Source organism: Ascaphus truei, unplaced genomic scaffold, assembly GCF_040206685.1.
Source record: "Ascaphus truei isolate aAscTru1 unplaced genomic scaffold, aAscTru1.hap1 HAP1_SCAFFOLD_1112, whole genome shotgun sequence".
Lineage (NCBI taxonomy): Eukaryota > Metazoa > Chordata > Amphibia > Anura > Ascaphidae > Ascaphus > Ascaphus truei.
In genome coordinates, this window is record NW_027453978.1 from 29,077 (window position 1) to 47,426 (window position 18,350).

Consider the following 18,350-nt stretch of genomic DNA (forward strand, 5'->3'; position numbering starts at 1 on the left):
GATTTACGACTGTGCCTAAAGTAACGCCCACATTCTTGTGATAGTGTGTACCAGGTACCTATTCATAGCTGTTTTGAGGCCAGTTCTAACCAGGTTTAATGAGCTGTAAGATGATTGGTTTAAGAATTAAGGAGTGGTTAGTATAATTTGCCTAGTAACAGTTTTAGACAAAGGAACCAAAAATGTATAAAGGTTGCTGCCTGGACACTCCCTGGCAGAGAGAGTCTTGCAGACTTCTGAATGAGTATGCTGATACTGTACAATTATTGTACTTATTATCAACTGAACCCCGTTTGTCAATTTGGAACATTGACAGCACTAATGTCCATTATAGTTAACGCAATGTCCTCTGTGGGCAGAAATAGAGCTTAAAACTGCATTAGGGAGCTTTGAATAATCCCGGTAGCATGTAACAATGCGAAAACTTAAGTTAGCACCTTGTTAATTCAATAATGGAGCTCTGTGGCTCTAAACCTAGAAAGGGTGCCTGTCTTCAATAGCCGAGTTTCCCATTTCTAGATCCAGAGAACCTTACAAGAAGTCACTATGTGACCTTTAACACTGTACTCTGTCCCTTTCTTCCACAGGCATGTACTGAACCCTACTCCATCCAAAGGAACATGGAGACAGAGATGAAAGTAACTACAGGCATATCCTGCTTTAACGTACGCAATGGGCCCAATTGTCATATATACGTGTAACTGATGTAAATAATGCATTTGTAACAGGCGCTATAGTCTCCCCGCTTGTGCACAGCTTAGGTACAGGTAGGGAGCCGGTATTGCTGTTCAGGACTTGCTAACAGGCGCATGCGTGAGCTGCCGTTTGCCTATTGGATGATATGTACTTACTCGCGAGTGTACTTAAAGTGAGTGTCCTTAAACCGGGGTATGCCTGTATTAGAAAGCTAAAATATGAGCACCTCTTACCTTTTCCATCAAATAAGATAGTATCAGGTCCAGCACCTCTTTGGAAGTTGGGAAACAGCCTCTCTGATAAGCTGCAGAGACTTCCTTATTTGAGAATATTTCCTCAGTCATCTAAACATTTAATAAATTGATAGATTACATTTAAATATGCATTACATCTTACGATAAAAAGGCATTTTTTTTAACCCTGTGTAGCTCAGAAATATGATACTGTGCACAGTGCTGTAATGAATAGCATGTTCAGACATGATAAATGCCTGCCTGAAGAGCTATTTTTGATTGACAGTGCACAGTAAGAAAAAGCCAGCACTGAATTTTAGAAACATTGTGTAGGGGGGGAGTGAATGGAGACGTTTCGAAGTCGGCGCAATAGCTGACGAAACGCGTAGGTTACGTCACTGTGTCCAACAGCTGATTGTGAGAGGAGACAGAAAAAAAACAGCGCAAAAAAACCATAGTGTAGTATGTTAAAAAGTCTATTTATAAGATAAGGGTGAGTGTTGCACGTACATCAATATACAAATTAAACAGCATGACATGTTAGGGACATGTTACCACTCGGCGGGGACAGCAGGACACGAACAGATGTATCTAGGACGTCCTCCCTCTGGCTGTTGCTCACTTTTGCTGCACATAGTGGTCTGTTTGTGTAATATTCACAATATCTTATACTATATTAGTGAAAGCACTGTATGTTTGCCTGCCTGCATGCATGCCTGCCTGCTGGATGTCCGGTGTCCCTAGGGGAAATCTCATTGGTCCCTTGGGCCGCCCCCGCACACCTCTCATTGGCCTGAGGCGGAGTGACGGCCCAAAGGACACACAGGGACAAAAACACACACACAGGGATATACACACACACGGACACACGGACACACGGACACACACACACACACACACACACACAGTAGGGGGGGGTGTACATTAGCAGCATGTATAACCCGGGGGGGGGGGCCTCACATACCCGCCGGAGCCTCCGCCTCTTCCTCCCCGAAATCAGCCTCCCCCCCCCCCCCCCCCCCCGGCGCCGCTACAGTCAGCGGAGGAGCGAGTGCCTGGGACACAGCGGGGGAGCGGCCACAACAAGCTGCCTCCCGCCTCAGTTCCACGTGGGAGCGGCCGGACGGGTGAGTGAGCGGCCTTCACCTCCCCTCACCCCCCTTCAAATCACCTCCCCCCCCTCTCACCCCCCTTCAAATCACCTCCCCCCCCCCCCCCCCAGCGCCGCTACAGTCAGCGGCGAGTGCCCGGGACACAGCGGGGGAGCGGCCACAACAAGCTGCCTCCCGCCTCAGTTCCACGTGGGAGCGGCCGGACGGGTGAGTGAGCGGCCTTCACCTCCCCTCACCCCCCTTCAAATCACCTCCCCTCCACTCCCCCCCCCCCCCCGGCGCCGCTACAGTCAGCGGAGCGAGCGAGCGCCCGGGACACAGCGGGGGACCGGCCACAACAAGCTGCCTCCCGCCTCAGATCCACGTGGGAGCGGCCGGACGGGTGAGGGAGCTGCCGAACGGGTGAGTGAGCGGCCGGACGGGTGAGGGAGCGGCCTTCACCTCCCCACACCCCCCTTCACCTCCCCTCACCCCCCTTCACCTCCCCTCACCCCCCTTCACCTCCCCTCACCCCCCTTCATCTCACCTCCCCTCACCTCCCCTCACTCCACTTCCCTTCCACCTCCCTCCACCCCCCCTTCACCTCCCCTCCACCCCCCCTTCACCTCCCCTCCACCCCCCCTTCACCTCCCCTCCACCCCCCCTTCACCTCCCCTCCACCCCCCCTTCACCTCCCCTTCACCCCCCCCACCTCCCCTTCACCCCCCCCACCTCCCCTTCACCCCCCCCGACCTCCCCTTCACCCCCCCCCACCTCCCCTTCACCCCCCTTCACCTCCCCTTCACCCCCCCCCCCACCTCCCCTTCACCTCCCCTCCACCCCCCCCTTCACCTCCACCCCCCCCTTCACCTCCCCTCCACCCCCCCCTTCACCTCCCCTCCACCCCCCCCTCACCTCCCCTCCACCCCCCCTTCACCTCCCCTCCACCCCCCTTCACCTCCCCTCCACCCCCACCTTCACCTTCCCTTCACTCCCCCCTTACAACCTCTCACCACCTCCACCCCCCTTCCCACCTCCCCCACCCCCCTTCCCAACTCCCCACCACCTCCCCCCCCTTCCCACCACCTCCCCCCACCCCCCCCTTCCCACCACCTCCCCCCCCCCTTCCCACCACCTCCCCCGCACCCCCCCCCCTTCCCACCACCTCCCCCGCACCCCCCCCCCTTCCCACCACCTCCCCCGCACCCCCCCCCCTTCCCACCACCTCCCCCGCACCCCCCCCCCTTCCCACCACCTCCCCCGCACCCCCCCCCCCCTTTCCCACCACCTCCCCCCCACCCCCCCCCTTCCCACCACCTCCCCCCCACCTCCCCTTCCCCCCCACCCCCCTCCATCCCACCACCTCCCCCCCCACCCCCACCACCTCCCCCCCACCCCCCCCCCCTTCCCTGAGGCGGAGTCACGGGCCAAAGGACACACAGGGACACAGACACACACACACACACGTAGACACACACACACACACACAGACGTAGACACACACACACACGTATACACACACACACGTATACACAAACACACACACGTAGACACAAACACACACACGTAGACACACACATAGACACACACATACACACGTACACACACACGCACGTAGACACACACGCACGTACACGTAGACACACACACATGTACACGTAGACACGCACACACACATGTACACGTAGACACGTACACACACACGTACACGTACACGTACACGTACACACACACACACACACACACGTACACGTAGACACGTACACACACACACATGTACACGTATACTCACACACATGTACACGTACACACACACATGGAGACATACACACACACACACATGGAGACATACAAACACATACATGGAGACATACACACACACACATGTACACATACACACACACACGTATACACTCACACACGTATACACACAGGTATACATACACATAATGTATACACACACACACATGTATACACACACATGTATACACACACACACATGTATACACACACACATGTATACACACACACACATGTATACACACACACACACACGTGTATACACACACACATGTGTATACACACACACATGTGTACACACACACACATGTGTACACACACACACACACATGTGTACACACACACACATGTGTACACACACACACATGTGTACACACACACACATGTGTACACACACACACATGTGTACACACACACACACACACATGTGTACACACACACACACACACATGTGTACACACACACACACACACACATGTGTACACACACACATGTATACACACACACGTGTATACACACACACACACGTATACACACACATGTGTATACACACACAAACATGTGTACACACACACAAACATGTGTACACACACACACACACACACACTTATACACACACACACATACAATGTATACACACAAACATGTACTGCACCGACACACTTTATTCGAGCAAATACCCGGTATGTACCTGGCAGATACCTGGAATGCGCCGCTCCTCACCTCTGACAAGCCCCGTTGCATTTGCCTTCCCAGCCTGGGTTCATGCCTGGCTGATTGGCGGCTGATCTGTTAAATGATAATGATTAGGATTTAATAGGCTGCAATGCTTAGCGTGTCTACCAGATGGCATAAATTCATGAATTGTAATGCAGTATATATATATATATACTGTGCAGTATTGTAGCCAGCGGGAATAAAATGCTTCAATCCCTGCTTGGAAAATAACTCAATGCACTCGGGCAGAAAACAGTCACAAACCTCAATACACCCGGGTATACCCGAATTCGTGGGACTAGCCAAGCTCGAATAAAGTGTGTCGCCAGTGTATACACACACACAAACATGTATACACGTGTATACACACATGTGTATACACACACACGTATACACACACACAATGTATACACACACACGTGTATACACACACACGTGTATACACACACACACACGTGTATACACACACACGTGTATACACACACACGTGTATACACACACACACACGTGTATACACACACACACGTGTATACACACACGTGTATACACACACACGTTTATACACACACACACACGTGTATACACACACACACGTGTATACACACACGTGTATACACACACACGTGTATACACATACACACACACGTGTATACACACACACACCCCAGCACCACCACATCAGCACACCGGTATCCCATGCCCCCCCAGCACACTGGCATTCTCGGCTCCCCACCATTCCCAGCCCCCATCAACACCATCAGCACCCACACATCGCCACCTTTGCACCTCCCCCATCGGCACACCCACATCCGCACCCCCACATCAGCACCAAACCCTCCCAAATCAGCACACCAATACAATCACCATCAGTACAGCCACAGCAGCACTACCACCGCACATGGGCCGCGTGGACCACTCCCCACCCAAATGCCACACCCACACCACAAACATCCCGGGCAACGCCGGGGCTCTCAGCTAGTTGTCTATATTTCACAGTTTATATATATATAATTCAGGCATTTGCTCACGATTGTGAGAGGAGGCCTGAAGCAACGAGTGAGAAGTGGAGAGCAGTAGTCAAGTTCAAACCAGAGAAACAAAGTGGAAGGCTGCAATTTATGTTCTGGAGAGGAGACTGGGGAAGAAAGAAGACTCAGTGAGTACTAAACCTGGGGCTACCTAATGAGGAAAGAGAGGGCTGTCCTTGGCAACCCACTCCTACCTTCAGGGTACCTTATGCCCATTCAAAGGCACAGTACTATTGTAAATATAATTATTACCCAGTATACTCCCCTCCCTTCACATAGTCCCAGTACTGTTGAGCACCATTACAAATACACTATTCATGTGTGGCTGAGTCTGGCATCTAGTGGATATATCAGAGATCACACTACTTGGTGTGCAACCTCCCAGACTGAAGAATTTTGGCTGTTGTGAGGGGGGTATACAGGAGGCAGGACAGCGTCTCCAGTGTTACCCGGATCAGCATCACGTGGTCATCTCTAGCGTGGCATCGCTGGTGTAGCTGATGGAGAGATGCGGAGACCCCTTTGGGTTCATCGTGGATACACTACCTGGTGAGACCATTCCCTTACCCCCCTCTGCCTTTTCTGTTAACATCCAGAATCCATTTAACAGGAGACATCTATCAGCCTGATACTGCAACTTTGTTTACCCACACCGATCTACTTCACGGCTATCCTATACTCCCCATTTGTTGCTACTTTCATTGGGTACGCATTCAAGTGATATATCACTCACAGCAATTACCACTCCTTCACAATAGATCTATTGGACATTTTTTGGATATATATTTTTTTTCCTCCATTTATCCATCCTTTGTTGTTTTTATATACAGGCATACCCCATTTGACATACACCCGCTTTACGTACACTCGCAAGTACGTACATTTATTTTTAGTTGCACCATACCCCTGTGTACGTACGCGTGCTTCGCGAGTACGGACACCAGGGGGCGGCGTGCGCATGCGGCGATGGCGTGTGCACTTCAACAATCCCGCAACCTCCTTCATGCTTGTCCCTAATGGAGCGGAAGTGCAGGGGAAACGGAGACAGATGGGAAGGGGAGGGCAGAGGGAACAGGGAGATCGGGCGCACCATAAATCAGCAGCTAAACCAGTGATTCCGCCCGCACTCACTGCAGCCCCTGGCTCTGCTCCCTCCGCTCTCCCCCTCTCCCTCCTTCCTCCTCAGAGCTCGCTCTTGCCTGCTGCGAAACTTTGCATGTGAACTACGGAGCTACGGGGCAACGGTGAGGGGGAGGAGAAGATCTTCTGCTGCAATCTTTGCTTGTGTGTGTGTGACTGAGTGTGTATGTGTGTGACAGTGACAGTGTGTATGTGTGTGACAGTGTGTATGTGTGTGACTGAGTGTGTGTATGTGTGTGACTGAGTGTGTGTGTGACTGAGTGTGTGTGTGACTGAGTGTGTGTGTGACTGTGTGTGACTGTGTGTGACTGTGTGTGACTGTGTGTGTGTGTGTGTGTGTGTGTGTGTGTGTGTGTGTGTGTGTGTGTGTGTGTGTGTGTGTGTGTGTGTGTGTGTGTGTGTGTGACAGCGAGTGTGAGAGAGTGCGTGACTGAGTGAGAGAGAGTGCGTGACTGAGTGAGAGAGAGTGCGTGACTGACTGAGTGAGAGAGAGTGCGTGACTGACTGACTGACTGAGGAGAGAGAGACTGCGAGAAGGAGAGAGAGACTGCGAGAAGGAGAGAGAGACTGCGAGAAGGAGAGAGAGACTGCGAGAAGGAGAGAGAGACTGCGAGAAGGAGAGAGAGACTGCGAGAAGGAGAGAGAGACTGCGAGAAGGAGAGAGCTGCTATACAGTACTGACCCGCGTGCGCGCCTCTCACCTCCTTGCTTGCTCCCATTCATATTATTTTAATAAAGCCTACTGTATTTATTTTGGTTACAAATGCATTATTTACATCAGTTATGCATGTATATGATGTTTGCAGTACAGTACATGCATTGTAAAGTGGAAGTGCTTCACTTTAAGTACATTTTCGCTTTACATACATGCTTCGGTCCCATTGCGTATGTTAAAGCGGGGTATGCCTGAAATGTGTTTCATTGCATACATTGTGTTTGTTTTTATCTGTTTGTCCAGCAACCAAGCTTTTCTTGCATATAATAAATTATCCTGATTTTTCTACAGCTACTGTATACAGGATTGCGCTTTTATTCTTTTTCCAAATTATCGTATAGTATAGGCATATTCTTATTAGCGCTGCATCCTATTACCCTATTTCTCCTTGATCAGTACCTGACATATATTTCACCTAATATATTTATTCACTTATACATATTATCACCCTTGTGCTAGTCCTAGCGCTGATTTGTTTTTGTTATATATACAGTATATATATACTGTATATATATAAACAAAGATAGTAGCGCCAATAGATACAAAAAATCAAAGATTCTAATGTAACTAATTAAATCTTGGATATAGTAGAAGCAAAAAACAACAATATAATAAGTAAAATAAGGAATATACTAAGCCACTCCTTGAAAAATGTCCAGTCAGATGACTACACTTGGATGGGTACAGTATATGGCAGCTTTCAGATGGAGAACCACATCCAGAGAAATCTAAAAAAACAAAAGAGAAAGTGCGCAGCCCATAGCGTAAAAAGCATATAAATTTAATAAAAAGGTTGAGGAGAGGGAAACAAGCTCACTCACAAACAAAGATATAAAACAGGCATTGTAATATCACCACCACGGGAACAGCACGGAGTATCGTCCACAGCAGAAGTGTAACAAACGCTTCCAGCTGCCAGTACAAGATGTCAGACCTCATGGAATAAAGTGAAAGTATATCAAACAGAAGTCCTTAATAGTCAGTCCTTCCATACCAGTTTGGTTCCCGTCCGAACCAACACTGGGGCTCCGTGCAGCAGGAATGGAGGCTCGCCACAAACTTTCCGTCCCGGAATGATGATGTAATGTCGTCGCTGCTATCCTTGTGTTGGTTCATATGTATTTAAGTGTCAAAAGGAGTGCCAATGGGCGTGGCTAAATGTATATGTAGCCCTAGTTGGTTCTGGGCTATCAGTCTGCCCTCCTCCTGGCAGTAATACCTGGTAAGAGCACGTTTTCCAGGAGAAATCATGGGTTTCCCCAACACCTCTGCAGCTCAGTGAGTCACAGAGAAGGCAGTGTAGCCAGGCCTGGTGTCCAATCAGGGGCAAGGGGCTGGTTCCTGCTGGATCTGTACTAAAGGGGCTGCGCTTCTTAAATTTACTCCGTTGCTTCTACCGTGAGAGAGGCGTAGTCTGCCCGAGAGCAGTGTGCAGATCTCTGCATACTGTGTGCCCTCTCTTAAGGGAGCAGTGGGAGACTGTTTCTCTTACTCTATTAGAGAGTAAGAGAAGAGCTAGGACTGCTCCTGGTGCCTGCTGGCTGGAAGTGTAGGTCCAGGGACATCCTGAGGGTGCAGGCCCTAGTTTTGCTGAGTGACTGCAGTGCTGTGTGCATAGTGAATAAAGAAATAATGTTCAATATACTTCTGGCCTGAGATTGAAGTCTATCAGGGAGAAGGAGAAAGGGACTCTAAAGCAGGGATTTCACCCCATATCCTGGGGGCTGCAAAAGATGGAGGTGCTGTCACCGTGAGTACGAGTCAGGTTATACCCCAGAAGCCTGTCCTGTTTTTATCCCCTAACATCTTATGGGAGACTCAGGGCTACTGCTTATTAGCAGGTATGCACCAGAACACTCCACGTAACCAGCGTAGCTTTTCCCATAATAGACCCTATCTGCGATTGGGGGGGGGGGGGGGGGGAGTGGTGGTGGGGAACAGGGTTACATATTCAACAAAAAACAAACAAAGATGCCCAAAGATACTTCCAATATGACAAAAATACACAGTGCAATACCTATATATTCTCTCGAAAGAGAATATATAGGTATTGCACTGTGTATTTTTGTCATATTGGAAGAAGCTTTGGGCATCTTTGTTTGTTTTTTGTTGTCAGTAGTAATCATGAGTTTTCCCCACTCACTGGTGCTGCACTTGAGTGACAGAGGGAGACGGCGCCATCAGGCCTGAACATGCCCAATCATGGGACAGACCTGGTGCCCTCTTCCTGGTGTCCTTAAGGGCAGCCACCGCCCAAATTCATTAGTGCCTTCCCCCACTTGAGGAAGACAGGTCACACATTAGAGAGGCTGAGTAGTGGGCCTTCGCGTCCTCTTCCTTTCGATGGAGAGTGAGTGCGAACCTTACCTCTGCTAGAAGGGCAGGGAAGAGCTAGGACTGCTGCGGGTGCCTATGGCCCATAGTGAAGGTCCAGGGACCAACTTTAGTGGGTAGCTGAGCAAAGAGACTGCACTGGGCAGAAGACTGCCGTGTGAGACCTGTTTGTGTGCGACAATAAACCGTTCCTGTTGTTATACCTCCTGCCTGGTGTGTGATCTAACTTGGGGAAGAGGTACCGTTTATACCGTGGAAAATCATCTCCATTTTCTGGAGCCTACGGCAGATGGAGGCGCTGCACTGCTAGAGATACATGTGGGTAATGTACCCCAGAAGCCTGATCCTGTGTCCCCACTACCATCGGCGGACGACAGCCCTCCTGTTGCCAACAGGTATATGCACCACACATCACTGGAATGGCCCCTATCTACCAGAGGGTGGGAAAAACACTGTTACACATGCAAGGACCAGCATTGAACATATGAAGATGCATTCAGTATATGAAAGACTTGGAGGTTTAGTTTATATTTAGGTATTGGAGCTGATTATGCAGAAAACACGTTTTCCAGCACAATATTTCTGTGAATCTCGAATACTAATTGCCTTCCGTGTTTGAGCTTTGCATAACTTTCTTTTTGTTTATCTAATGAAAATGTTTTCCAACTATGCAACCGTGTCTTGTATGGAAAACAGTTTTCAAGATGTAACTTTCATGCTATTCCTTTTATTAACATGTCGTTATGTCACTGGATAGTTTGACATTAAACCACTAAGTACACACAAATCCCTCCCACCTAATATATAAGGTGTTTTAATGTACCACTTCACATAGGGGTTTTTGCCCAGGAGTTTTAGGATTCTACAATACACACATACAGTAGAAATTGATAGAAGGTTGAAAAGTGTGACCACCCCGACCTGCCCATTTTACTCTCAGACCCTTAAAGATCCTCGACATTCTTGAATATTAAGGATAGCCTTCTGTCTATCCCAAACAATCTTAAGTATATTAGTCTCTACCACCTCTGTTGGAAGGCTATTCCCTGAAAACACCACCCCTTCCATAATTCAATAAAAATATATATCTATACATTTGGAAATTCACAATTTATATACTCTATGATAATCTCATATACAATTGTTTTTATTGCATGACAAATCATTGAAATCGCCACATGACCCCCTTCCTCAGCAACAAGCCAGTGTTTTATATGTGAATTCAAAAAAAGAGCTACAAAACATCAAGATTCTGACAGTGTTATGACTATGCTGAAAATTCAAACTCGTTGTACTAAACTCACATAAGGTGCACACTAACCCAGGCAGTTCTACTTACCTACGTTTGTCGGAGAGATGTACAGTCTCAGATACACAGCACTGTATGTTGGTATTGGGATAATATGTGCTGCGAGGTTATATATCTGTACGTTCATAATGATGACAGTCACAAGGTGCCATTGGGTATACAGACATGTTAGTACAACAATGAGTCAGATGTCCCCACCAAAGTATGACTATCACTAACCTACAGTATGAGGATCACATTAAAACATGTCATACAGTACATAAATCATTATTCCAATCACATGGGCGCATAAGAGAGGTCACAAGTCTTTAATACAAATCATAAAATAATACCACACAGAAATATTTGTCATAGTTGCCAACTTTTCAAAATGTCCTTCATGGAAATGTTATATTTGCCCTGGTCGCCCACTTCAAGATATGAAACAAAGTAGATCACATTATTAAGGCCCAATGTCCTGGATCTAATAGAGCTACATTTTCATTGGACACAAAGGGACAGACACAACAGGACAGGACACAAATACACTTGCTAAAGTCAGGACATGACTGAGATACTAAAAACAGGACATTTTCAAAACAGGACAGGCCACATATAGACACTAGGGGGTAGTTACCCTCAGATAACGGGACCGTTGGAGCCGCCGTCTGGTTCGTTCCTCAGAAGTTCCGTATGGATTGCGACTGGCCGTAAAGCGATACTGCCGTAAAGTGTAATATTACGTCACTCGGAACATACGAAAAAGTCTCTGAATTGTTTGGCGCATATAAAATATATTTTATAGCCCTTATTGATATAATATCCCAGTCTATATGCGCCAAACAATTCAGAGACTTTTTCGTATGTTCCGAGCGACGTAATATTACACTTTACGGTCCCGGTATCCGAGGGTGACTACCCCCACATATACGAAGGCGAACGGAGGGTCCACCGAGGCAGATGATGAGGCCCGTGTGCCTGGATTTCCATGCGGATGCTTAAATGAACATTTAACGATCCTGTGACTGTGGCAGTTCGGTTGTCGTGACAGTGCCGGGTAACACATTGTAAGGTCCGGGGGAACACCTCTCTCTAAAGGGGTTCCCACCGCGACTTTACTCACCCCCGCTCCAGCGCTGCCTTCTCGCCGCCGCGGGCGGGATCTCCCTTCTCCGCTTCCCGCGGTGGGTACTGATCTCGCACATGCGCGCGCACAGCCGAGGACATTTACGTCCTCCCTCAGGGGGAGTTCCCGCCCCCAGCTGATGCCGCGCGCGCCTCTGCCGCGCGGCACACACGCCTGATGCGCGTGCACCGCTCACAAGCTGCACATTTAGCACAGCTGTGGTAAGTCTCCCTACCAATCCCTATCTCCCCTGGGGGCCGCTCCCTCGTTAATCCTCCTCTCCCTATTGGTCCTTCCTCCTACTTATACCTTGCTCAGCCATTCATTCTTTAGCTGAGCATAGCTTTGTATGACCTGTGTTAACTACGGTCGTGCCTGCCTCAGTTCCTGTCTCAGTTCCTGTCTCTTTGTCTCCTTAGTGATCCCTTGCGTACCGAACCGGCCTGGCTGTGGATCCGCTCTGGTCTTCTACCTTTGGCTTGTATCCTGACCTCCTGGACACCCCGACTCCTTTACCTCGGTTTGCGGATTCCCACCTACCTCCCGGCTCTGAACCCCAGGCTCTCGGTACCACCTATCTTCTGGAAACTCCCTTCTCGTTTGGCGAGTATCTTACTTTATCTTATACTCCCAGACGGTTCCAGACACCTATTTTCCACTTTCCAGGCGTATCCCCGTAGCTGTGGGTGCAGTTTGTTAATCATCTCATCTCAGTTTCGGGGTCCCTCCTTGTCCGTGGTGAGCACAGTGTAACACACATGACTTATGTGCATGAAATGCCTAATATTTTCTGAATTGATGTACGCAGATACCTTACCATTTCAATACACTGGCGACACACTTTATTCGAGCTCGGCTAGTCCCACGAATTCGGGTATACCCGGGTGTATTGAGGTTTGTGACTGTTTTCTGCCCGAGTGCATTGAGGTATTTTCCAGGCAGGGATTGAAGCATTTTATTCCCGCTGGCTGCAATACTGCACAGTATATATATATATACTGCATTACAATTCATGAATTTATGCCATCTGGTGGACACGCGAAGCATTGCAGCCTATTAAATCCTAATCATTATCATTTAACAGATCAGCCGCCCGTCAGCCAGGCATGAACCCAGGCTGGGAAGGCAAACACAACGGGGCTTGTCAGAGGTGAAGAGCGGCGCATTCCAGGTATCTGCCAGGTACATACTGGGTATTTGCTCGAATAAAGTGTGTCGGTGCAGTATATTTAACAATTTTGAACTTACTTCACCATATGCGTCTGCGCTTGTGTTCTTTTTTGTTTCAGTTGCTATAGGGGTGTTTAGGCACTCTTATTATCTTCGGCTGCAGACGTCAATTTACAACTTAGAGGTTGTTGTGTTTATTATCACATTAGGTGTTTATGTGGGATATTCCATTCACAATAGAGTTTTATTTGTTGCGCACTTCCATTCTGTTCTCTCAAGTATTGGAGGATGCCTTCATTGTGGGGAGTCCCAGAGGAGCTTTTGAATATCGGAAGTCCGGGAGGCTGCCCCCAATAACAGGAGTCTGGCAGCCTGCTTTCAATTTCAGGAGTCTGGCAGCCTGCTTGCAATATTGGGAGTCTGGTTGCCGCAATCAATATGGAGAGTTCGGGAGACTTCTACAATATTGTGAGTCTGGGGAGCTGCTATGGATGTTGGGAGTCTGCATTCAATATGGGGAGTTCGGTAAACTGGGAATCTGCCCTGGATGTTGGGGTCTGGGATGCCACTCTTGATATGGGGAGTCTGCCCCAAATATCAGGAGTCCAGAAGGCCACCCTCAATATAGGGAGCTGGGAGTATAGTGTGAGAATGTTTCTTTAAACAGTCTCAAAAGTGCACATTTATTTCAGTCAGAAAAACCAGAGCACCAGTCTCAAAAGTGCACATTAGACCAGTGGTTTTCAACCTTTTTTTGGCTTGGGGAACCCCAGAATTCGATTTTCACATTCTGGGGAACACCAACCCTTGCCCCCTATCTCCCCACCCCCATCTCAACCCCTCCCCCTTGCACACGTTCTCCCACTTGCACCCACACCCCCTCTCACACCCACAGCCTCATCCTCTCCCACCCATACACACACCCACACCCCCTCCCCTCTCCCAAGCAAACACGCACTACCCGTCTCCTGCACACACGCACACCCCTCTCCTGCACGTGGTCCCCCACATCCCCTCTCCCACACCCCCTCTCCCACGAGCACACGCACACCCCCTCTCCCGCACGCGCTCCCTGTCTCCCAACCCCTCCCTCTCCCTCTCCACCTTGCACACGCTCTCCCACTTACATCCACACACCCCCCCCCCACCCACACCCTCTCCCACACACACCCACACCTACACCCCCACACCCCCTCTCCCACGCACACACGCTCGCACACCCCCTCTCCAACACACATGCACACCCATCTTTCCCGCACGCGCAGGATTTTTATATCCTGATCATTGTCATAGACGACCTGTTAACCAATCAGGATTCACCACAGACGGATCCTAGCGTTCATGGTGGAATCGAAAGGCTGCTATGTTTGCCCTGAATAAAAACACTGTCAAAAATGCAGAGACGTATTCACATAGTGATTATGCGTAGATAGTCAATGATAGATAAATTAACTGGGCATTTTATACCTCACAGATTAGTGTCAGAGCATTCTCAAATGTCTCTTGTTTGACAGCTCTTCTAAGAAATTCTAATCTTTACAGGATAATCCTAATGGTTGGTGTCAGACTAACTGCAGCACTTTATACTGATGGTAACCTGAGACCCAAACATATTTCTATGTGTTATACTCATCCATAGTTGTACTGTAGAGAAAATTAAATTACAACTTCTTTATGCACATAAGAATTATACATCACCATGATGTTGCGTACATTGTATACTGTATAAAGATGATTATTATGTACTGTAGACATGATCACCATAAGAATATTATGTTCTATTTTAGATTGTATAAAGATGATTATTATGTACTTTAGACATGATCACCATAATGATATTATGTTGTTTTTAGATTGCAGATCTCAAACATAGAAGCAATGAACTGTAAATTAAGGTTTCAGACAATTGGAAAAACAAACTATAAAATCTCCCTGTTTGCCGATGATATCATCCTGACCTTAACCAAACCCCAAACTTCCTTTCCTAATCTCCAAAGGGAACTGGAAGACTTTGGTATCATATCTGGATACAAAGTAAATAATGAAAAATCTGAGGCCCTCAACCTAAGCCTCTCAGAGCCAGAAGTGAAATTACTCAAACTAAATTTTACCTACAAATGGAGTCCCTTATACATCAAATACCTGGGAGTGAATGTATCAAAGGACTACCAATCACAATATCAACATAACTATCCAGCTCTCTTTGACAAAATTAAAAAGGATTTGAGCAAATGGGAAGATTATCAGATATCGTGGATCGGAAGAATGATATCCATAAAAATGAATATACTCCCTAGATTATTGTACTTTTTTCAGACCCTTACGATCCACGTCCCAGGCTCAGAACTGAAAAACATCCAAAATAGGATGTTTCATTTCATTTGGCAGGGCAAAAGACCCAGAGTAGCCCAATCAGTACTATTGTCATCAAGATCGAGGGGGGGGGGGCATGGGAGTCCCAGATATCCACAAATACTATCAGGCGGCTCAATTAAAACAAGCGGCACTGTGGAACTCGGATCCAACCCAACGCTGCTGGCTCAAAATAGAGACCCACCATGCCAAAATGCCTTCCCTGCAAGCATGCCTTTGGAGCATGGAAAGAGGAGACATGCTCTCACAAAAAATTAAACTAGGAGCGATGAGACACACCTGGGAGGTCTGGCTGAAAGCTAAGCTCAGATATAAGCTCTCTTCCTCTAGCTCGCAACTCACGCCAATTTTCGATAACCCTAAATTCCCCCCTGGATGCGGATCTAGGCTATTCGACCAACTAAAATCGAAGGGGATCAGGACGAACGCGGATCTATTGAGTCTAGGGAAGCTCCTGAGCTACCAAGACTTGAGAGCTAAATATGAAATTCCAGATTTGAATACATTCAAATACCTTCAAATTAGGCACTTTGCCCAAAAAATATCCCCAAACCCAGAATTTCCCTCTCTCACTAAATTCGAGAGACTATGTAGAACAGAATCAGACCAAAAGGGCCTAATATCAAAAATTTACTCAGAACTGGAGACGGTAGAAGACCCCCCAAAACATGACTACATGCTCAAGTGGGCCGCAGATCTGAATATAACTATTGAAGAGGAAGACTGGGAAGAAATCTGGGGAGCAGCCTCAGGAACCTCCATATGTACCACAACGAAGGAGAATATCTATAAAATATTATTCTACTGGTACCTAACTACAGTGAGATTAAAACAAATCTACCCTCTGGCATCGGATCTCTGTTGGAGAGGCTGTGGACAAAAAGGGGACATGGCTCACATCTGGTGGACATGTCCAGAAATTAAGAAGTATTGGACTACGGTTCAAAATTTAATAAAAGAGGTCACAGACCTCGAACTACCTATTGATCCACTGACCTACCTACTGGCCAGGCCGATGGAGGAAATCGACCGACCAGTCAGGAAATTAATCTCCTTTATTCTTACAGCGGCGAGATGTGAAGTTGCAGCCTCCTGGAGGAAACTATCCCCCCCCCCCACCAAAGGAATGATTAAAAAAAGGATTCATGAGGTGATGCTTATGGAAAAGCTCACAGCTTTCCTAAAGTAAAACACTAATTCATTCTATAGAATTTGGGAACCCTGGTTAACTCAATAAGACGGGACCCCCTCCCCTTTCTCTACAGAGAACGAAACCATAATACTCTCAGGAAAGGAAGACACAATCACCTCACCCACAACCCAGTTTACCAGATTCAGACAATCGGCGCCCGTGGAAAGCCCCTGACCCTCCCTTCCCCCCCTCCTATACCCTTCCCCCCCTCCCTCCATTTTCTATCACCTATTTCTTACCTTCTTTACTAGTCTAAGCCTCCCTTTCTTCAGGGAGGCCCCACCTTATAGGCAACTAACCTTGTCTCTCCTCCCCAAAAAATTGAAAATGTTTTTCTGTATTGGGCTGTACATTCTGATATGTATATGTAACTGTATAACCACCCAATAAAAATATTTGTAAAAAAAAAATGAAGGTTTCAGGTGAATTATTGCTCACAAAAAAGCTGTGCAGCGGCCGTTAATTGAATAAATCACAGAGCCGTTTTCGTGTGCTCTGCTGTATTCCACGTGGTATTACAGTAACTCTGCATTCCCGCATTCACACCGCATTTACGCCGCCAGGCACCCGCGGTTGATCTGTTTAATTTAATGGTTTCGGATTTCTTTGGGTGCAATTCTTCGCGTATCCGCCAGGTGGCAGAAATTAATGAATTGTAATGTGTACAGTTCTGTCTGTGCTACTGTGTCAATTTGCAAGTGTTTTAAAACAGATACTGTAAAAACCAAGTCTACCACAGTGGTCCATTGTGATTTGACCATGAAGACATCATCAAATTTAGGCGCTTCATAATTAAAACTTATAAAACTCAAAGCTGTGTGCTTTTTTCTACATTCCTACAGTATCCGTGCACAATTGCTGACTGGACATAATGTGCATACCACAGACGTATAAAAAACCTAATTGTAGTTATGCATTTTTAATATGTTCTGCAATTAATGCGGCAGCAGATAACATAGCGACTGTTGCAGAAATATATGATTTTTTCATTTTGAGCTTTGATTTTTACAAGTTTTCACCTGATATTTGTGCGTGGAGGTGTGCGATAAGAAAAACCTTAAGTAGCGATCAGTGTTTTTTTTGCATTGCCCCTCCTGCTGGAGATACAAGCGGGTATTGGGGCGTGGCCCCAGAATTTCACAGTATGTTTGATCATGGCAATTTCAAAAGAAGAAAGGCAGCGCTTAATCCATATAAAATTTGTCAATTCCAATCCAGCAATGTGCCAGCGCTGGCAACAGTGCCAGCACCAGCACCGTCTTACAATAACGGTCCGACCGTTAGTGAAAACCTGCTGAACGGCAATCCTTGCTACCTGACCCCGCCAGAAAACCTGCAAAATTGCCAGCTTGAGCCGGATTTCACGTAAAGGTACCAGCAAGCTTGCATGTACCAAAAATATTTCCAGCTTCATCAACTGTCAACTACAGGTGTAGCAGGCCAGCTG

General features: G+C 47.5%; 1 protein-coding gene and 1 long non-coding RNA gene across 2 annotated transcripts in view; one reads left to right on the forward strand and one right to left on the reverse strand.

Annotated features, from left to right (window-relative positions):
- Nucleotides 1-1,588, forward strand: part of LOC142475218 (uncharacterized) — a 22,565-nt gene extending 20,977 nt beyond the window's left edge. Inside the window, exon 3 of the long non-coding RNA XR_012790801.1 lies at nucleotides 588-1,588. This is a non-coding gene — a long non-coding RNA (uncharacterized LOC142475218). The remainder of the gene's footprint in view (nucleotides 1-587) is intronic.
- The window catches only part of LOC142475217 (uncharacterized), a 16,913-nt gene extending 5,699 nt beyond the window's left edge, over nucleotides 1-11,214 (reverse strand). The window contains exons 1-2 of the mRNA XM_075581185.1: nucleotides 11,094-11,214; nucleotides 930-1,040 (exon numbers count right to left, since the gene is read on the reverse strand). Of these exons, the coding sequence (XP_075437300.1) occupies nucleotides 930-1,040 (111 nt within the window). The 5' untranslated portion in view covers nucleotides 11,094-11,214. The remainder of the gene's footprint in view (nucleotides 1-929; nucleotides 1,041-11,093) is intronic.
- Between the last annotated feature and the right edge of the window lie 7,136 nt (nucleotides 11,215-18,350).